Below are 23,222 nucleotides of genomic sequence, written 5' to 3' on the forward strand. Positions count from 1 at the left end.
ACTTTTGGAGCCACCTCCCTTTTTAAACAATCCGCAGCTGAAAGAGGATAACTTGAATCCCATTTCTTTGGAATTCTAAACCTCTTGGGTGTAGCCCAAGCCTCTGCCATGATTTCAGTCAGCTGTTCTGACCCTTGAAACTCAGTCTTAACTGTTTTAGGACATTTAAACCAAGGTGTCTTGGATTTCAACACAGGTTCTGCTGAAGGAAAGAATGGCTTTCATAGCTCTAATTAACTCAGCTATTTCCATTGAGCTGAGACCTCTTCTTCCTCCTCTTCGTATGCCGAAGTAGAATTAATTGAGCTTTCATCTTCTGATGAATACTCCTCTGCCTCATGTGTAGCCTGTGAAGGTGAGGATTTACTTACCCTTGGTTTATCAGCCTGCTTTCGAGAAGGTGCTGGAATTTATATACCATAGGTAGGGAGCTGCATGTAAGGGTTAATAATAGTGTAACCTATACCTGGTACAGATGGAGTAGGAATTATCCATTCAGCTATACTGGATAATGTCTGTGCAAACATACCCCCCCAGGTGGATACTCTGTCCCTGACATTGTACAGGGATCTGCCTTGTATTTTGCTGAAAACTAAAACAATTTGCACACAAACCATCTTGAACCAGATCCTGAGAGGATAATATAATTTTGCAAGAAAAACATAAAAGAGTGTTGGTGTTGCTGTGAGTGTACCTTCCTCACCTTTGCCGCTCTTAGACATGATAAATAATCAGCACTTTCACAGTGTACTACACAATTAGCGACTGTAATCACTTTCAAGTTTTTAAAGTGACATACAATCTGACCCTACCCATGCACCAGCATTGAGGATCAGAAAGGACAATTGACAGACATATAATAAAGTCAGCAATCACACTAGCAGTCAGTCACATGTTATACATTAGTATAAGTAGCAATATGAGCACCTCATCAAATACAAACATATATCTTTAAGTATGTAGGTGAATATATTACTGATTAAAACCGTTACCGTATTCAGAAGCAATGCGAGAGAAACAGTAAATGTACACAGACTCATATGCAATAGGCACTTATCTAACTATTCGTACTCAAAAGGTAGATAGAGATTTAGTGCTGTATAGCCCGTACTCAGTAGAGTGGGACACAGGGAGACTCACCTCGGTTCCAAGATCAATCAATACGTTAGGATACACTGAGTGGATCCAGACGCTACTAGTGTTCTCTATAGTTGCATGGAGTGGCAGTGAACACAGACGCATGGGTCACACGCGTTCAGTGAAAACAGATGCACCGGTCACACAACTGCCTATATTGAGATGGAAGCGAGGAAACAGTTCATGGCGGGAGACTCGGCGGAAACTGGTCATGAACAGGGGGGAGTGGCGACCAGGAGAGCGTCTGACTACCCCTGCTGACATCAACCTTAGGGATCGCGGCCTCATGCTACTCCTGGAACCTATGATCCCTAAAGCCTAGCACTGGTGCACCCGCTTCAGCAACTGTTTGGTAGTCTCCTCCCAAAACAGTGCGGTTGTGTCCGTATTCCATCTTCCCGGTGCTCTGGCCACAGCCTGTTAATGTCTGATGGACCTGCTAGTATATCCGACACATACGCCCGGCGAAACAGCACTGTACTCATGGGCAAGCGTTGTCGTGACCCGGCAGAGAGTTGTTGGAGCGACTCTTTCTAAGGTGCGTATAGGACGCTGTTTAGAAAGATCACACAAAAATCAGACTAAAGAAAAATAAAATAAGAAAGCTTAGGGCTGCTAAGAAACCGCAGCCCTCTGACCATGGTCCGGCTCCTGCCGCACCAAATAAAAAACTGATTTGCCTGAGCCAGTGGGCAGGGATATATGGACCGGCCCGTTGCATCCTGGGAGGCCAGAAAGCTTTGATAGATTGGTGCCAAACCGCTGATGCTCCATCATATCCCATTGTTATCATGTGGATAACCTGTGGACCCTGCCGGAGAAATAATAATGCAACATAACCTGCCATAAAAGCAATGTCATCTGTGTCATTGTGTTTCCATGTGGCAAGGGATAATGTAGACCGAACCATTAGACCACTGAAGGTCAAAATCGTTGAACATATAAGAAACATATAAAGGATTAAACACACCAAATTGTTTGTTGACCAATCATGCCTAGATGAAGATGAGCAGGACATTAGAATCCCAAATTACAGATTTATGTAAACAGATGTAAAACGTAGGCTGAAAAGAGAAAAAGGGACATCAAAAGACTACTATTGCAACTTGATACAAATCGAATTCACAAAATATGGAACAATAGCACCAGACACTGTCAGTACAGACATAACCTTGTGGAGAGATGATTAAATGGCAAACAGGAATACAACACGAAACAATACAATAAACCAGGGTTGGCTGGTTTAAACTATTCTGTTTTTTTATTATTGTCACATCGCAGTGACATAAAAAAAGCCTATTAGACTAACAAAAATAGTGTTTTTATTCAAAAGGTTTAATACCAGTGACATGCCCACTGCTTATGCTTAATTTCGCCTTTTTGTGTGTGTGTTTCTCTGAAAAAGTGCTTTTGCATTTTCCATGTTGTATTACTATTCAAATTTATTTCATTATAATAAGCAAGACTAAAGCGTAAAGAGTGTACTTTGTATGTATTAATATGTTTAGTCTAGCTACATATATTCAGATGTTATAGGAATAATTAGCTGTAAAAAATTAGTTTTATTGAAATATGTATAAAAAAAAATCAAAGCCTAATAAAATTAATGTCAGAAAACATTAAAACATGGTTGATCGAGGTTTCTAATACATGATTAAAAATTTTTTGTCCATTAAAATATTAATTCCAAAAAATGGTTTATACCAAAAAAAATTTTTTATTTTTTTTTAAAACCTGGTTTTCCAACCCTGCAATAAATAATATTCAAAATAACACACAGATATGTATAAGCAGAACAAATACATTGATTAATATAATAAAAAAAAAAAAACGATACATACATCATAAGTGCACTAAGGCTAAAATAAAATGGACAGTTTGTATGTATGTTCAATAACGAACGAGAGTCAAACCAGTAATGCACAAATAAGGATATTGTCCAGGCCACTGAAATGGAATCTACCATTGACGTCACCTCTGTGAAGTATAAGCAATGATGCAAATAGATGGATCCATGGGTAGCTCCCAGGAACCATAGAATGGGGTTTACAAAATGCTGGTTAGGACGGGATAAATTAATAACTGTCCAAAAGTTGTGACCCTCCAGTTAGTTAACGGTCTAGGAAACCACACTTTTGGACAGTTATTTATCTATTCCACCCTAACAAGCAAGAAGTGAACTCTATTCCATGGTTCCTGGAGCTACCTGTGGATCCTTCTATTTACATTCTATGGGACAAACTCACTGAAAAAAGTAGAATGATCAGCAAAACCCAGAACTCAAGCTGTTGGAGCAGACGGGCTGGACAAGGGGGAGGCTACCTAAATGTCCTGCATGGACAGAGGGAGCAAGGATAAGATCAGTTCTTTCCCCATCATTGACAAATTTGTGTCCCTTAAAACAAACTGATGAAAAAAAACAACAACAAAAAAAACAACACAGGTGGAGTAGGGAAGACCAACGGTTTTCATTTCATAGCAAAATATATTTTACTTATGAACTTGCCAATGAAGGGGGGAGGTGTACACATAGGCTCTAGCAATATTGGGCAGTGGCACTTTTAGTATCCACTAAAATGTATCTGCCATGTTTAGGAAAGTCAGGGGGCATACAAATGGTTATAGTAGGTTAGCCTGCGATTTAAAACATTAAAGATACGGTCTGAGACTTTCCACCAAAGTGCCTGAACCTGTGGGCAGTCCCAGAAAATATTTAGTAAGTACCACAGAGTTTGGATGGGAAGGCAAAATTTTGTGCAACTTTGTCAGTTTGTAAACAGGCTTACCAAAAGCTAATACCACCTCTAGTATCGCCCCAAGTAAGCCTTGTCAAAACTTCAGGCTCTATTTTTTTATCAGCATCAGTGTAATAGTAATATTTTACCTATTGAAAACATCTTATTTTTCCCATCACTGTCTTTATCACATTGTTTAGGCCACCAGCATTCCCAAGTTATACTTTTCATAAGCTCTCACTTTTTCAATTAAAGGGGCAATAAACAACATACAGATACATATGCAGATACCCTCATTTTGCCAGAAAAGACCTGGAATGGGACTACAGCAAACCAATATAATTTGTCCAGGCTGTATGTAGAAGCATTACACTTAGTAGAGTGGTACACAAAGTTGTATTATTTTGTTGGAAAAAGAGCAGGAATTGTGTGAATGAGGCCTAGCCAAATTAACAGATGTACACTTAAGTATAAGAAAAATGGTCAAAATAAACACTGAGGACATCACATAACGCACAATAAATAAGAATCATTGCTACAGCAACCAATAAGAACATATAGATAGAGGAGATAAAAATAGGATTTTAAATTACCTACCGGTAAAACCTTTTCTTGTAGTCCATAGATGATACAGGGGTTCCATTTAGTACCATGGGGTATAGACAGGTCCACTAGGAGCCATGGGCACTTTAAGAATTTGATATTGTGGGTTGGCTCCTCCTCTATGCCCCTCCTACCAGACTCAGTCTAGGAAACTGTGCCCGAGTAGACGGACAAACTTTGAGAGAAGGCTAGATAAAGATAAAGATAAAGATAGTGGTGAGATTCCGAACCAGCACACACAAACCAGACTAAACTATGCTAACCCAACTTTAAAACAGGAACAGCAACAGTTGAACCAACAATACTTAACCAAGTAACCGTGCAGGAAGAACAAAGCACCAGGTAAGCGCCCAGTTTCCTCTACGGACTACGAGAAAAGGATTTACCGGTAGGTAGTTAAAATCCTATTTTCTCTTACGTCCTAGAGGATACTGGGGTTCCATTTAGTGCCATAGGGATGTACCAAAGCTCCCAAACCGGGTGGGAGAGTGCTGAGGTTCCTGCAGAACTGTTTGACCAAACTGAAGGTCCTCAGAGGCCAAAGTATCGAACTTGTAGAACTTAGCAAACGTGTTCGAACCTGACCAAGTAGCTGCTTGGCAGAGCTGTAAAGCAGAGACACCCCGGGCAGCCGCCCAGGAAGAACCCACCGACCTAGTAGAGTGGGCCTGTACAGATTTTGGAACCGGCAAACTTGCCGTGGAATAAGCATGCTGGATAGTGAGCCTGATTGAGCGTGCAATTGTCTGCTTTGAAGCAGGACACCCAATTTTATTGGGATTATATAGGACGAGCTGTCCTCTTTACATATACCTTCAAAGACCTCACAGCATCCAAAGACTTTTAAGTAGTGGAAGTGTCGGTGATAACCGAAACCACAATAGGTTGTGGATGTGAAATGCAGACACCACTTTCGGAAGAAATTGCTGACGAGTTCAGAGTTCAGCTCTGTCCTCATGGAAAATTAAATAGGGGCTCTTGTGAGACAAAGCCCCCAGTTCCGACACACGTGTTGCTGAAGCCAAGGCCAACAGTGTGACGGTCTTACACGTAAGATATTTTACATCCACCTCCTGTAATGGTTCAAACCAGTCCGATCGGAGGAACTGCAGCACCAAATTGAGATCCCAAGGTGCCGTGGTAGGCACGGAGGGAGGTTGGATGCGCAGAACACCTTTCAAAAACGTCTGGACCTCAGGGAGAGAAGCCAATTGTTTTTTTAAAGAAAATGGACAAAGGCGCAATCTGGACTTTTATGGAGCCCAGACGTAGGCCCACATCCACACCTGCCTGCAGAAAAAGCAGGAAACTTCCCAGGTGAAATTCCACCGCAGAATAAGTTCTGCTCTCACACCAAGAGACTTACTTCTTCCAAATACGGTGGTAAATGTTTAGACGTTACCCCCTTCCTGGCTTGGATCATAGTCAGGATAACTTTATTAGGGATCCCTCTTCTGGCTAGAATCAGCCGTTCAACTTCCATGCCGTCAAACGTAGCCGCAGTAAGTCCTGATAGACGAACGGGCCCTGTTGCAGAAGATCCTCGAGGAGCATCTACAGAAGGTCCGCGTACCAGGCCCTTCTTGGCCAGTCCGGGGCAATGAGTATTGCTTGAACCTTTTCCCTTTTTATTCTTTTGAGAATTCTTAGGATCAGAGGAAGTGGAGGAAACATGTACACCATCTGATAGAACCATGGAGTCGTCAGAGCGTCTACCACCACAGCCTGTGGGTCTCTCGACCTGGAATACAGCTTGAGCTTCTTGTTGAGACGAGAGGCCAGCATGTCGATTTGTGGATATCCCCACCGACGTGTCAAGTACCTGAACACTTCCAGGTGAAGGCCCCACTCCCCTGGGTGCAGGTCGTGTCTGCTGAGGAAGTCTGCTTTCCAGTTGTCTACTCCCGGAATGAAGACTGCGGACAACGCCACAGCGTTTATTTATGCCCAGAGGATAATTCTTGACACCTCTGACATTGCTGCTCTGCTTTTCGTTCCGCCCTGTCGGTTTATGTACGTCACTGCCATCACATTGTCCGACTGGACTTGAATGGCCCAAACCTGAAGATAAGAGGCCTGCAGAAAGGCGTTGTATATAGCCCTGAGTTCCAGAATGTTGACTGGAAGGATGATTTCCTGACTTGACCATCTTCCTTGAAACTGCACCCCCTGGGTGACTGCTCCCCAACCTCTGATGCTTGCGTCCGTGGTTAACATGATCCAGTCCTGAAATTCGAACCTCCGACCCTCAACAAGGTGAGAGGTTTGTAGCCACCACAGAAGGGAGATCCTGGCTTTTGGAGACAGACAAATACTCTGGTGCATGTGAAGATGCGATCCGGACCATTTGTCCAACAGATCGAGCTGGAAGGGTCTTGCGTGAAACCTTCCGTATTGAAGCACCTCGTTTCCACCTCGAGGCCACCATTTTCCCCAGAAGGCGAATGCACAGATGCACCGGATACCGGGTTAGCTTCAGGACATCCTGAACCATCGACTGGATTACCAATGCCTTTTCCAACGGAAGGAACACTTTCTGCGACTCAGTGTCCAGTATCATTCCCAGGTATGGGAGCCTCCGTGTTGGCTCTAGGTGAGATTTCGGAAGGTTCAGAATCCACCCGTGATCCTGGAGAAGTTTGGTTGAGAGGCCAATGCTGTCCAGCAACCTCTCCCTGGACGGCGCCTTTATCAGAAGATCGTCCAGGTACGGAATTATGTTCACTCCCTGTTTGCGGAGTAGAAACAGCTCTGCCATCACTTTGGTGAACACCCTCGGTGCCGTGGAGAGACCATATGGCAGGGCCTGGGACTGGTAGTGACAGTCCTGTAGTGCAAATCGTGGATAAGCCTGATGAGGCGGCCAGATTGGAATGTGAAGTTACGCATCCTTGTGATCCAGCGACACTAGAGATTCCCCTTCCTCCAGACCAGAGACGACCACTCTCCGAGACTCCATCTCGAACCTGTACACTCTTAAGAACGGGTTCAAGGATTTGAGGTTCAGAATTGGCCGTACCAAACAGTCCGGTTTCGGTACTACAAACAAGTTGGAATAGTACCCCTTGTTGTGTAGATGAGGTGGAACTGGAACAATGACTTGAGTCTGTACCAGTTTTTGGATGGCCTGCTGTAAAGTTATACGTGCCTCTTGTGAAGCTGGTAAGCCTGATTTGAAGAATCTGTGAGGTGGGAGCTTTTGGAACTCCAGTCTGTAGCCCTGGGAAATAAGATCTATTACCCAGGGATCCCGGCACGAACTTGACCAGATGTGACTGAAGAACTTTAGTCGGGCTCCCACCTAACATTCCTCCAGGCCTCGCGGTCCACCGTCATGCTGAAGGCTTTGAGGAAGCAGAGCCTGAGGTCTGTTCCTGAGCACCTGCAGTTGCTGGTTTGCGTGGTTTACCTCTTGCGCCTCTGGAGGCCGTAGAAGCACCTCTGGACTTTCCCTTAAACTTGGCTCTCCGAAAGGACTGTAAATTTGAAGCTGAATAACCTTTCCTGGCTGGGGGAGCTGCGGAAGGAAGATACGTAGACTTACCCGCAGTAGCTTTGGAGATCCATTTGTCTAGTTCATCTCCAAACAAGGCCTCTCCTGTGAATGGTAGGCCTTCCATGCCTTTCCTGGAGTCTGCAACAGCAGTCTACTGGCTTAGCCACAAGCTCCTGTGTGCTGACACGGCCATAGAGGTGGTGCGTGCATTAAGCAAACCAATCTCTTTTATGGCTTCCACCATAAAGTTCGCAGAGTCCTGTATATGCTGCAGGAGTGGAACAACATCCCCCCCTAGACAAGGAATCTAACCCCTCAATTAGGTTACCTGACCATTTAGCAATGGCTTTTGTGATCCACACACATGCAATAGTAGGTCTCTGGGCCACCCCAGCAGCTGTGTACAATGATTTGAGTGTAGTCTCAATTATACGATCAGCCATATCTTTTAGGGAGGCTGCACCAGGGACAGGCAATTCAATTTTTTTTGACAGCCTAGAGCAGGCATTCCCAACCGCAGTCCTCAAGGCACACCAACAGTGCAGGTTTTAGAGATATCCAGGCTTCAGCACAGATTGTTAAATCAAAATAACTGAGGTACTAATTAAGTCACCTGTGTTCAAGCCTGGATATCACTAAAACCAGGACTGTTAGTGTGCCTTGAGGACCGCGTTTGGGAAACACTGGCCTAGAGACCGATGTGTCCACTATCGGTGGATTTTCCCATTTTTTCCTATCCTCCAGAGAAAAAGGAAAAAGATGAGAGCAACCTTTTAGGTATTTTACATTTCTTATCAGGATTAACCCACGGTTCTTCAAACAGGGTATTCAATACCTTTGACGCAGGAAAAGGGACTGAGGACTTCTTTTTTACATGAAAATAAGATTCCTCACACACCTCTGACACCTTATCAGGAACTTGCAGAACATATCTGATAGCCTCTATAAGAGCCTCTACTCCCTGTGACACAGTAGCATCTCCCCCTTCCAAATCCACCTCGCCCTCCTCCATGTCTGACCAGTCAGCGTCATACTGCAGGATATGGGCCAGAGATTGTTTTTGCAGACAAATGGGAGGGGATTGAGACGCTGGTTTGGGGACGGAGTCTCTACTCAAACTCATCCACAGTGTCTTAAGTATTCATCTTTCTCATTGCGGGATAGTTTTGTAGAAATATTTGTGATCATTCCCTTAATGGAATTAACCCATTCTGGTTCAGCCCCGCTATTCTGGAAAGGTACACTGCCCTGAGTACCCAGTAGTGAGCCCCCTGGTGAAGAGGAACACTCCGCTGTACAAGAAACACACTCTTTGCCTGACATAACGTAAATGTGACAGCACACACACACACACACAGGAAAAGGTTAAGCACAATTAACCCACAAAGAGCCCTTCAGGGAGACACAGTTATTTGGAGCCAGCCCCTCAGAGAGAAAATGGTGCTGGTGAGCTGCTGGATCCTCTCATAGTGAAGCCCCGCCCCTTCAATGGCGCACGGTCTTCCCACTTTTTTTATACTGGCTGAGGTAATCTGGTACTTAAAATGCAGAGAAAACCGTTTTGAGGCTGTTTTTGCCAGTGTGGGTACTGTGTACAGTGTACGGAGACGCAGCTATGTACTGTGTCTGGAGACCATTCCGCCCCGGTTAGAAGCAGTGCGTCTCCGTACCCTCACGCTGCCATAAGCATGCCGGCTTAGTACTCACCACTCTTCAGTTTTCTGGCTCTGTTAGGGGTGGCGGTGTACAGCGGGAATGTACACTTGCTGTGGTGGAGCTTGCGAATAGTTCCCTCAGGAGCTCAATGTCCTGTCAGTGGGGAAAGGGACCATTAACCCTTCAAGAGATTGGGCCGTGTTCCCCCCTTAAGTCCCACGAAGCAGGAAGGCTGGTGCCAACCAGCCCTGCCTGAAAATAACAAACATATAAAATAAATGCAGAAAACTCTTCAGGAGCTTCCATAAGCGTGACCGGCTCCTCCAGGCACATTTTCTAAACTGAGTCTGGTAGGAGGGGCATAGAAGGAGGAGACAGCCCACACTATAAAATTCTTAAAGTGCCCATGGCTGCTAGTGGACACATCTATAACCCATGGTACTAAATGGAACCCCAGTATCCTCTAGGACGTAAGAGAAATAAGTTTTAATGAACCTTCATTATTGGGGAGCACTTGCCAGACAACACTAAAGATAACCACATGATTAGCAGGTTCTAGAAAAGAAAAAGAAAAAAGTAAATCTGCAATTTATAGTAGGTCTGGAAATCTATCCTTACCTCCAATCTTGGCATTGTAAGCTATTCCAACACCACAAATTCCATTATTTGCTACTGCTGCAACTTCTCCCGCACACCGAGTACCATGCCTAGAAAATAAAAAGACATGATGATTCAAAAATACTATTTATTAATAGTGAAGAAAAGCCATTAATAGAACCTAAATTAAAAAGGTTAAAACACTGTTTAGCATTCACATGTTGATAAGCCCAATCTCCTAAATAATAGGATTTTAATACCTACCGGTAAATCCTTTTCTCTTAGTCCATAGAGGATGCTGGGGATGCTTCAAGAACCATGGGGTATAGACGGGATCCGCAGGAGACATGGGCACTTTAAGACTTTAAAAAGGGTGTGAACTGGCTCCTCCCTCTATGCCCCTCCTCCAGACTCCAGTTATAGGAACTGTACCCAGGGAGACGGACATTTTGAGGAAAAGGATTTATTGTTAAACTAAAGGCCCATACACATTAGACGATGTCGCTCTGTGAGCGACATCGTCTAACGTTTCCCCCTCCCGGGCCGGCCGGTCGGCGGCCGCCTGTACGCACTGAGCGATATGACCGCTCATATCGCTCAGTGATGTCACGCCCCCGCCAGCCCTGCATGAAGGTCGTGGACGACAGTCCACATCCTTCATGCATGCCCTACCGACAGCGACGATCGTTGCCGACCCGCGGGGCCGCGCATCGGTCGTCGCTGGCGGCATACACACTTGACGATAAATTGAGCGACGTCGCTCAAGGAGGGGGGAAATGAGCGACGTCGCTCATTTTATCGTTAAGTGTGTATGGACCTTAAGCGTGAGATACACACCAGCTCACACCACAAACACGCCGTACAACATGGCATTAGCAAAAGTCCAGTCAACGGCATGAACAAAATCAGCAACAGGCTGACCATAACTGAAACACAACCTTTGTGTAACACAAGCAATAACTATTAAACAAGTACTGCAGATAGCGTCCGCACAAGGACGGGCACCCAGCATCCTCTACAGACTAAGAGAAAAGGATTTACCGGTAGGTACTAAAATCCTATTTTCTCATACGTCCTAGAGGATGCTGGGGATGCTTCAAGAACCATGGGGTTTATACCAAAGCTCTAGAATGGGCGGGAGAGTGCGGATGACTGCAGCACCGATTGACCAAACAAGAGGTCCTCCTCAACCAGGGTATCAAACTTGTAAAACTTCGCAAAGGTGTTTGATCCCGACCAAGTAGCAGCTCTGCAAAGCTGTAATGCAGAGACCCCTCGGGCACCCGCCCAGGATGAGCCCACCTTTCTGGTAGAATGAACTTTCACCGATTACGGTAACGGCAATCCTGCCGTAGAATGAGCCTGCTGAATCGTATTACAGATCCAGCGTGCAATAGTCTGCTTGGAAGCAGGAGCCCCAATCTTGTTGGGAGCCCACAGGACAAACAGAGCCTCTGTTTTCCTAATCTGAGGTTTCTTGTTGAGGCGAGACGCCATCCTGTCTATTTGAGGAATTCCCCAACGACTTGTCACTTCTGCAAAGACCTCTTGATGAAGACCCCACTCTCCTGGATGGAGATCGTGTCTGCTGAGGAAGTCTGCTTCCCAGTTGTCCACTCCTGGAATGAAGACTGCTCACAGAGCGCTTGCATGTTTCTCTGCCCAGCGAAGAACTTTTGTGGCCTCCACCATCGCCGCTCTTTGTTCCGCCCTGGCGGTTTATGTACACCACTGCTGTTATGTTGTCTGACTGAATCAAGACGGGCAGACCGCGAAGATGTTCCGCTTGCCGAAGGTCGTTGTAAATGGCCTTTAATTCCAGAATGTTGATGTGCAGACAAGCTTCCTGGCTTGACCATTTTCCCTGGAAATTTCCCCCCTGTATGACAGCTCTCCAGCCTCGGAGACTTGCATTCGTGGTCCCCAGGATCCAATCCTGGATCCCGAACCTGCGTCCCTCTAGGAGGTGAGAACTGTGCAGTCACCACAGGAGAGAGATTCTGGTCCTGGAAGATAGGATTATTTTTCGGTGCATGTGGAGGGGAGAACCGGACCACTTGTCCAACAGGTCCCACTGAAACACCCTGGCATGGAACCTGCCAAACTGAATGGCCTCGTAGGCCGCCACCATCTTCCCCAGCAACCGTGTGCATTGAAGAATCGACACTCTTGCCGGTTTCAGAATCTGTTTTACCATGTTCTGTATTTCCAGAGCCTTTTCCACTGGAAGAAAAACTCTCTGTAATTCTGTATCCAGAATCATACCCAAGAACGACAGCTGTGTTGTCAGAACCAACTGTGATTTTGGCAAGTTTAGGAGCCAACCCTATTGTTGCAGAATTGTCAGGGAGAGCGTAACGTTGTTCAGTAATTGCTCCTTGGATCTCGCCTTTATCAGGAGATCGGCCAAGTACGGGATTATTGTGATTCCCTGCTTGCGCAGGAGAACCATCATTTCCGCCATAACCTTGGTGAAAATCCTCAGAGCCATGGACAGACCAAACGGCAACATCTGAAATTGGTAATGACAATCCTGAACAGCAAACCTCAGATAAGCCTGATGTGGAGGATATACGGGGACGTGCAAGTAGGCATCCTTTATGTCGACTGACACCCTAAAATCCCCCTCCTCCAGAGTGGAGATCACTGCTCGGAGAAATTCCATCTTGAATTTTAATTTTTTTCAGATAGAAATTGAGGGATTTTAGGTTCAGAATCGGTCTGACTGAGCCATCCGGCTTCGGGACCACAAACTGGCTCGAATAAAAGCCTTCCCCCAGTTGTGACGGGGGTACCGTGACAATGACTTGATTTTGACACCGCTTTAGTATTGCAGCGCAAACTACCTCTCTTTCTGGAAGAGAAGCTGGCAAGGCCGATTTGAAAAATCGGTGAGGGGGCACGTCTTGAAACTCCAATTTGTAACCTTGGGTTACTATTTCTAATACCCAAGGATCCAGGGCCGAGCGAACCCAGACCTGACTGAAGAGTTTGAGACGTGCCCCCACCGGTGCGGACTCCCGCAGAGGAGCCCCAGCGTCATGCGGTGGATTTGGTGGAAGCCGGGGAGGACTTCTGCTCTTGGGAACTTGCCACAGCCTGTGACCTTTTTCCCCTTCCTCTTCTGCTCGTAGCAAGGAAGGAAGACCCTCGACTTTTTTTGTATTTATTGGGCCGAAAGGACTGCATCTGATAGTGGGCAGTTTTCTTTTTTGTTGTGCAGGAACATAAGGTAGAAACGATGACTTACCCGCGTTAGCCGTAGATACCAGGTCAGTGAGGCCGTCACCAAACAAGACACTACCGTTGAACGGCAGAGACTCCATAGTCTTCTTAGAGTCAGCATCAGCATTCCATTGATGAATCCATAATGCCCTCCTAGCCGAGACCGCCATGGCATTGGCCCTTGATCCCAAAAGGCCAATATCCCTCACAGCTTCCTTTAGATAGGCTGCAGCGTCCCTAATATGACCCAGTGTCAAAAGCACGCTATCCCTGTCCAGGGAATCCATATCAGATGACAAGTTATCTGCCCACTTTTCAATGGCGCTACTCACCCATGCCGATGCCATGGCAGGCCTCAGCAGCGTACCTGTAGTGACATAACCAGAGGGGAACGGATATGCTACTGGAATTCTCTTGGGAACCTGTGACTTCTTGTCAGGATTTTCCCAAGCTTTTTCAAAAAGTGCGTTCAGTTCATGAGAGGGAGGAAACGTCACCCCAGGTTTCTTTCCCTTAAACATGCAGACCCTAGTATCAGGAACAGCAGGGTCTTCCGTGATATGTAATACGTCTTTTAATCGCCACAATCATGCACTGAATGCTCTTAGCCAGTTTAGGATTCATTCTGGCATCACTATAGTCGACACTGGAATCAGAGTCCGTGTCGGTATCTGTATTCGCTATCTGGGTAAATGAACGCTTCTGTGACCCCGAGGGGGTCTGAACTTGTGATAATGCATTCTACATGGATTTTCTCCATGTCTGGTTCTGAGACTCAGATTTATCCAATAAAAACATTTACCCAATCAGCTGTCGGCGGTGCCGACACGGTCACTCCCACAGCCTTTTCTGTCCCCACTGCAGCCTCCTCCTGGGAAGAACACTCAGCCTCAGACATGTCGACACACGCGTACCGACACCCACAACACACTGGGGCTATAGGGGACAGACCCACAGCAAATCCTGTTGGAGAAACACACAGGGAGTTCTGCCAGCTCACAACCCAGCGCCTATCCCGGTTCTGAAGCGTGTAATATACTGCCCAGACCTGTTAGCGCTTTTAACATCAATAAAATAGCACCAAATCAACTGTACCCCCCCCCCCCCCCCCCCCTGTTTTGCACCCTGTTACTTGTACAGCAGTGTGGGAGGCCAGGCTCAGCATCTCTGCAGCTGTGAAGAGAAAATGGCGCTGGTTAGAGCTGTTCGGGCTAAGGCACGCCCACCTTAATGGCGCGCTTCAGTCCCGCTTATTTTTATATATTTATACTGGCGGGGGTCTGTATTTAGTGCCCAGGCACTGTATACTCTTATGCCAGTTGCTATTGAGGTTTTATGCTGCCCAGGGTGCCCTGCAGTGCCGCTTTGCATGTGGGAGCATGGCGCGCAGCGCGGTACCTCAAAGCAGTCACTGAAATGTTCTGCCGTCACTGAAGTCTTCTGATCTTCTTCTACTCATCCGGCTTCTGACTTCTGGCTCTGCAAGGGGGGTGACAGCGCGGCTCTGGGAACGAGCATCTAGGCGTACCTAGCGATTAGACCCTCTGGAGCTAATGGTGTCCAGTAGCCTAAGAAGCAGAGCCTTGAAACTCACAGAAGTAGGTCTGCTTCTCTCTCCTCAGTCCCACGATGCAGGGAGCCTGTTGCCAGCAGGTCTCCCTGAAAATAATAAACCTAACAAAAGTCTTTTTTCTGAGAAACTCTGGAGAGCTCCTCAGTGTGCATACAGTCTCACTGGGCACAGAATCTAACTGGAGTCTGGAGGAGGGGCATAGAGGGAGGAACCAGTTCACACCCATTTAAAGTCTTAAAGTGCCCATGTCTCCTGCGGATCCGGTCTATACCCCATAGTTCTTGAAGCATCCCCAGCATCCTCTAGAACATATGAGAAAACACAAATAATGATGATTATTATTAGCCACAAAAGCAATTGTTCCTTTTCATAGTAAAGGGAGAAAGAGTATAAGATGGGTGTGGTTCGTTTTATCGACAGTATCTAGGTCGACAATGTTTAGGTCGACCACTATAGGTCGACAGTCACTAGGTCGACATGGATGGAAGGTCGACAGGGTTTCTAGGTCGACATGTGCTAGGTCGACAGGTCTAAAGGTCGACATGAGGAATTTTTTTTTTTTTTTGGGTGTCGTTTTCTTCGTAGAGTGACCGGGATCCCAAATTAGTGCACCGCGTCCCCTCGCATGGCTTGCTTCGCTCGCCATGCTTCGGGCATGGTGCTACCGCTTCGCTCGGCACACTTTACCGTTCCAATCGTAGTCCACGTGGATCGTTAAGTATGAAAAAAAAAAATGTGAAAAACTCATGTCGACCTTTAGACCTGTCGACCTAGCACATGTCGACCTAGAAACCCTGTTGACCTTCCATCCATGTCGACCTAGTGACTGTCGACCTATAGTGGTCGACCTAAACATTGTCGACCTAGACACTGTCGATCTTCAGACCGGATCCCGTATAAGATATTGAGGGATGTGCTACAGTGCTTGAATTCTAATGTTACAGCCAGGGAAGGGAACATATAACTGACCCAGTGAGACAAGATGGGACTTACTGCCAAAGCATTAATATTTGTTTCTAACACCAAGCTTACAAAGTGGCCGAGTCTTCATAGAGGTGAATGAAGTGGGGCATTGTGCAGCAGAACATTAACCTTCTGTGTCTAATGCACTTTGTAGCACAGACAAGATCCACAGTTCCGTAAGGCAAACACTAACAGTACATGAGTTTGGCAGAAGAACTGCTGGCATACCAAGGGCTTCTGTCCGTCTATTTAACTCTTTGCAGACTGTGAGGATGAAAGCTGCATCTTACCAGTGATTCTAAAACCAGTGGAATCCTTCAGCTTGTACAAAGTGAATGTATGCATCTAAATCATGTACTGTATGTGACAAATGACAAAAGGATGATGCGATACCAGAGGTCAAATTTTAATTTGATAATGGCAACGTCAACCCTTGAAGAGAGACATTTTATTTTTCTGTAGTCTCCAAAAGATGGAAACTGTGGGATCAGCTGCAGTTACAACCTTCACCTTGACATGGCTGAGGCAGCACACGAGACAGATGAATTATAGCTTGTCACCATACAATACAAACCAGAATAAAACAGATGATGGCTAAACAGATTTTAGAATAGGATTTATACTTTTGATCCCTGTGTCAAAGTCTTACAGCAATCACATACAATTGCATATTTAGGTCCTAAATGCTTCTCTAAATTCAATGTTAGGATTATTATGAATTTTTAAAGACCTATCCTTATGATAGAATTTGGGCACATACCATCTGGAACAAAAATAATTCATAGATTGCATTAAACATACACATCAACTCACCTATACTTCATTCTCATTTCTAACAGAGATTTATGCTAAACCCAATGTTTTTAATGGACATGTACATTGGGCTATGAAAGTGCAAATATGCAACAATACTATAATTTCAGAACGACAGGAGCAGTCAGCACTTTCCCACCCTGGAATAAAAAGTCAAGTGCTGTCAAAGGTGAATTCTATGGGGCCTCAGACACAACAAGACTGTTGCCAATCTCACATAAAACTGTGCAGCACAGCTTTCTCCTCCCAAACAGTCCTCCTGTGTGTCTTTTGTAGCTGCAATTCCTGCATGGTTATAAACCTACAAATTTTACTAGCGGACAATGTCCGTGGAAAGCCTCTAAATCAAAACCTTAAAGCAGCTCGTTTTCATCTTTTTTTTAATCTATATTTTTTTTTATTTGTGGAGCAGGAAAGGACAGATCCATAATAGTATGTAATAACAGGATACTGACACATGGGGAAAAAAAAAAAATACGAGAACAGCACATGGCTAACGACCATATGTAGAGTTATGAACCTCACTGGATCAAGAACATAAGTCAACAGATAAGAGATCAGGCATACTTGACCACAAACAAAAAAAGAAAAATAGACACTAAAGTAACTAAAGGAAGATTAGGCGATAAGGATATGCGCATCCTCCAATAACTGCAGTCTCATATTATTGGGTGAAAGGGAGGCAGTCGTGCAGCTGCTCCTTAATATTAGTAGTCAGAGTCAATATACCCCTCCCAGATCTTAAAGAACTTTTCAGTGCCAACATCCTTATGTAATGTAGCTTCCAGCCAATCCATTCAAAAATATAGAATATGTATGAGAAAGTTTTTATAAGCTATTCTAAAGTAATGTGACGAAACGTCTGTGACCAGGAAGAAAGGCCCCTATTAGATTTGAGTAGGTCAAATCGGGGTGTGTATGTAAAGTTATAATGATGGGAAATTGCCTTTTTACCAGCAAGAGGTCGAGAAGACATGGAATCCAAAAGTATATGAACAATCCACTGAGAAAAATTTCTAATTACAGAGCGAACATAGTATTGGGTTTGATAAAAATCGCTAGAGCCTATGTTTTTGGTATATTGTGCAACAAACAAGTCACTTGCAATAGTTTCAGAACACACAGACTTATCCCCATGTTACAGTAGTATGGGGACTTTCTTTTATATATAATAAACATCTCAAAGAGAACACCCAAAAATAATGAGATCCTGTATGAGTAAATGCAAAATATTCTTATCTGACTTAAAACTCCCTTAACAGCATGGTTAGGAGTCTGTGATCCAAGCTGTACCCGGCCAGATGTCTTCCCACCTTCAAACAAAGTCCCCATTATCACCAATTCAAGTCAATTAGTGATCACATTGCATCTTAATCCCAGCACGCTCACTTCACTTTATGTTTACCAGATATAGTGTACTGCCATCATTATACATGACTTCTAAGGTGCTGCAGAATTCCACATCGCTGAACAGTGGGTAGATAGAGCATCGCACATACAGTAAAGCAGAGGTCCACACAGCAAACACAGAATAAGCAGAGAAAAAAAAAACACGACATTCAAAAGCATAAACCCAATATTGGCAAAGAAAAAAACGAGTTTTATGGTAAGAACTTACCTTTGTTAAAACTCTTTCTGCGAGGTACACTGGGCTCCACAAGGATTGGACAATGGGGTGTAGAGTAGGATCTTGATCCGAGGCACCAACAGGCTAAAAGCTTTGACTGTTCCCAGAATGCACAGCGCCGCCTCCTATATCACCCCGCCTCCCAGCACAGGAGCTCAGTTTTTAGTTAACTAGCCCAATGCAGTAGCAGGAAAAGAGACGACAACGGTTAGTAGCCACATACACCACACTCTCACGACAGGAGAAGTGTCAGCGGCTAATGCCATACCAACCCAAAGAAGCTAAGTGCGTCAGGGCGGGCGCCTTGTGGAGCCCAGTGTACCTCGCAGAAAGAGTTTTAACAAAGGTAAGTTCTTACCATAAAACTCGTTTTCTGCTGCGGGTTACACTGGGCTCCACAAGGATTGGACAATGGGGATGTCCTAAAGCAGTTCCTTATGGGAGGGGACGCACTGTAGCGGGCACAAGAACCCGGCGTCCAAAGAAGCATCCTGGGAAGCAGCAGTATCGAAGGCATAGAACCTTATGAACGTGTTCCCGGAGGACCACGTAGCCGCCTTGCATAATTGATCAAGGGTCGCACCACGTTGGGCTGCCCAAGAAGGTCCAACAGACGAGTAGAATGGGCCTTAATGTGATCAGGAGCAGAGAGACCAGCCTTCACATAAGCATGTGCAATCACCATTCTAATCCATCTGGCCAGAGTTTGCTTGTGAGCAGGCCAGCCACGTTTGTGAAATCCAAACAAAACAAAAAGAGAATCAGATTTACGAATAGAAGCAGTTCTCTTCACATAGATACGGAGAGCCCGTACCACATCCAAAGACCGCTCTTTGGGAGACAAAATCAGGAGAGACAAAGGCCGGAACCACAATCTCCTGATTAAGGTGGAACGAAGAAACCACCTTAGGTAAATATCCGGGACAAGTCCTAAGAACCGCCCTGTCACGGTGAAAAATCAGATATGGGGAACTACAAGACAAGGCACCCAGATCCGACACTCTTCTAGCAGAGGCAATAGCCAGCAAGAACACCACCTTAAGGGAAAGCCACTTAAGGTCAGCTGAACCAAGAGGTTCAAATGGAGGCTCCTGCAATGCCTCCAAAACCACCGACAAGTCCCAAGGAGTCACAGGCGGGACATAGGTAGGTTGGATACGCAACACACCCTGAGTGAAAGTATGAACATCAGGTAAAGTCGCAATTTTTCTCTGAAACCACATCGACAAGGCAGAAATATGAACCTTGAGGGAGGCCAGACACAGGCCTAAATCTAGGCCTTGCTGCAGAAAAGCCAAAAGTTTGGCTGTACTAAACTTGGAAGCATCATAATTGTTAGATGCGCACCAAACAAAGTAGGAATGCCAGACCCTATGATAAATCCGAGCAGAAGACGGTTTCCTGGCCCGCAACATAGTTTTAATGACCCCTTCAGAAAACCCTTTAGCCCTCAAGACGGAAGCTTCAAGAGCCACGCCGTCAAAAATAGCCGGACTAGGTCCTAATAGACACAGGGGCCCTGAACGAGGAGGTCTGGGCATTGTGGAAGTAAAATTGGACGCTCTGACGATAGGCCCTGCAGGTCTGAGAACCAGTGCCGTCTGGGCCACGCTGGAGCTATGAGAAGCAGATTTCCTTTTTCTTGCTTGAACTTCCAAATTACCCTGGGCAGGAGTGACACCGGAGGGAACACATACGGCAGCCGAAACCTCCACGGCACCGCCAGCGCATCCACGAATGCTGCTTGAGGATCCCTTGTCCTTGCTCCGAAGACCGGAACCTTGTGATTGTGTGGAGACGCCATCAGATCCACGCCTGGAAGACCCCACTTTTCCATGAGGAGTTGAAACACTTCTGGATGGAGACCCCACTCACCGGCATGCACGTCCTGACGACTGAGAAAGTCCGCTTTCCAATTCAGGACTCCTGGAATGAATATTGCCGATATGGCCGGTAGATGGTGTTCCGCCCAACGTAAAATCTGTGAGACTTCCTTCATTGCCAAACGGCTTCGAGTTCTGCCTTGATGATTTATGTAAGCCACTGTGGTGGCGTTGTCCGACTGTACTTGAACAGGACGGTTCTGAATTAAATGCTGGGCCAGGTTCAACGCATTGAAGACCGCCCGCAATTCCAGAATGTTGATCGAGAGGAGAGATTCCTACTTCGTCCACCAACCCTGAAGGGAGTGTTGCTCCAGCACCACGCCCCAACCTCTTAGACTGGCATCTGTCGCCAACAGGACCCAGTTAGATATCCAGAAGGGACGACCCCTGCACAATTGTTGGTCCCGGAGCCACCAGTGTAGCGACAGACGGACCTCCGGAGTCAAGAAGACCATTTGAGATCTGAGCCGGTGAGGCAGGCCGTCCCACTTGGCTAGAATCAGCCTCTGGAGGGGGCGAGAATGGAATTGAGCATACTCCATGTCGAATGCTGATACCATTAGGCCAAGCACCTGCATTGCCGAATGTATCGACACTTGTTGACGAGAAAGGAAGCAACGAATCCTGTCCTGAATCTTCAGTACTTTCTCCTGAGACAAGAACAACCTCTGGTTGTGAGTGTCCAACAACGCTCCCAGGTGCACCATGCTCTGAGCAGGGACCAGGGAGGATTTCTTCCAGTTGATGAGCCACCCGTGGGCTTGCAGAAACCGGACCGTCATATCCAGATGACGCAGGAGAAGATCTGGGGAATTTGCCAGGATTAACAAGTCGTCCAGATACGGCAGTATCCTGACCCCTTGACGGCGGAGCACCACCGTCATCACTTTGGTAAAGACTCGCGGAGCCGTTGTTATACCAAAAGGTAACGCCCGAACCTGGTAATGTAGGTTGCCAATAGCGAACCTCAGGTATTGTTGATGTGACACTGCTATAGAAATATGCAGGTAAGCATCCTGTATGTCCAGGGAGACCATGTAGTCTCCAGGTACCAAGGCCAGAACTATAGAGCGAAGGGTTTCCATACGGAACTTGGAAACCTTCACAAACCTGTTCAATGCCTTAAGGTTGAGAATGAACCGGGAGGACCCATTCGGTTTCGGGACTAGAAACAGCGGAGAATAGTACCCCCGGCCCCTCTGAGCAAGAGGCACCTGTACTATGACTCCTGTATCCAGGAGGGTCTGTACCACCGAGTGTAGAGTTTTTGCCTTTGTCTGGTCCAAAGGGACGTCTGTCTGGAAAAATCGATGAGGGGGTTGGTTTCTGAAGGCTATGGCGTAACCTCGAGTGACGACTTCCCGTACCCAGGTATCTGAAGTGGTCTTCAACCATTCCTGGGTATACCCTAGAAGCCGGCCCCCCACCCTGGGATCCCCCAGGGGGAGGCCCGCCCCGTCATGCGGCAGGCTTATCGGTCTTGGCAGCTGGCTGACGGGCAGCCCAGGCTCTTTTGGGCTTCGGCTTACCAGGTTTGGAAGTGCGGGCCTGCTTATGGTACGCCTGACCTTTTGCTTCACCTGAAGGACGAAAGGGGCGAAAGGACGTACCTTTAGCCTTCGACACAGAAGGAGCGGTTTTAGGCAGACAGGCAGTTTTGGCAGTAGCCAAGTCAGCCACAATCTTATTTAAGTCCTCCCCAAACAGAATATCTCCCTTGAAAGGGAGTACCTCCAGGGTTTTTCTCGAGTCCAGATCCACAGACCAGGATCTCAGCCACAATATCCGGCGAGCCAGGACTGACGTAGTAGAGGCCTTGGCTGCTAGGATACCGGCATCAGAAGCCGCCTCTTTAATATATCGAGAAGCTGTGACAATATATGACGAGCATTGTCTAGCATGGTCAGAAGAGATTTCTGCTTCTAACTCCAAGGCCCATGCTTCAATAGCCTCTGCAGCCCATGCAGCTGCAATAGTGGGCCTTTGTGCAGCACCCATGAGGGTGTAAATCGCTTTCAGACAACACTCTACACGTTTATCCATAGGCTCTTTTAGAGACGTGACGGTAGTGACAGGTAGAGCTGAGGAAACCACCATCCTAGCCACATGTGAGTCTACTGGAGGAGGCGTTTCCCAAATTTTAGACAGCTCTGGCGCGAGGGGATAGCGAGCCAGCACCTTCTTTTGAGGCACAAACTTCGTACCCGGGTTTTCCCAGGGTTCCTGACGTATATCCACTAGGTGGTCAGAGTGAGGTAAAACTTGCTTAACCACCTTCTGACGCTTGAACCTATCTGGTTTCTTAGGAGGGACGGATGGCTCGGGATCATCCGTAATCTGCAGAATTAACTTAATAGCCTCCAAAAGATCAGGAACATCCACATGTGAACTACCCTCCCCATCAGCCGTATCTGAGTCAGAACCTGAGGGTTCCGTCTTCATCAGACGAGGTGTCAGTGACAGCAGTGGATTGTGAGGAGGTAAGCGCTCGCTAAGAGGACCTCTTGGACTTAGACGAGCGTTGGTCAGACTTTTTAGTAGTCAAGGACTAGTTCAACTTCTTTAATTGAGCAGATAAATCATCCGCCCACGGCGGGTTAGCTGCAGGCACCACATACGGTTGTACCGGCATTGGGGGTCCCATAGGGGGAGTTAGTTTATGAACTAAAGTATGCAGAAGCGTGGAAAAAGCGGCCCACGGTGGGTCAGTATGTGCCTCCGTTGCCACAGTCCCACTGGGGGGCAAGGAGCCCCCAAAACCAGAGCCCACAGCTGCTATATTCTCCTCATATGGCCCCGTGGCGTAAGCAACACCGGTAGTGTGTACAGCCCCAGAACCAGACATGCTATAACTTGCAGTATGAGGTTAACACAGTACAATTATCAGCAGCACTATACCTCTGAACCCAAA

The 23,222-nt window shown here is 46.3% G+C and overlaps 1 protein-coding gene across 2 annotated transcripts in view; it reads right to left on the reverse strand.

Moving 5' to 3' along the window:
- The window catches only part of FURIN (furin, paired basic amino acid cleaving enzyme), a 389,010-nt gene that overhangs the window by 74,204 nt on the left and 291,584 nt on the right, over positions 1-23,222 (reverse strand). For both annotated transcript variants that reach the window (XM_063925863.1, XM_063925862.1), the window contains exon 7: positions 10,246-10,334. In XM_063925863.1, coding sequence (XP_063781933.1) covers positions 10,246-10,334 — 89 coding nt within the window. The remainder of the gene's footprint in view (positions 1-10,245; positions 10,335-23,222) is intronic.

Source organism: Pseudophryne corroboree, chromosome 6 (assembly GCF_028390025.1).
Source record: "Pseudophryne corroboree isolate aPseCor3 chromosome 6, aPseCor3.hap2, whole genome shotgun sequence".
In the NCBI taxonomy this organism is placed as follows: Eukaryota; Metazoa; Chordata; class Amphibia; order Anura; family Myobatrachidae; genus Pseudophryne; species Pseudophryne corroboree.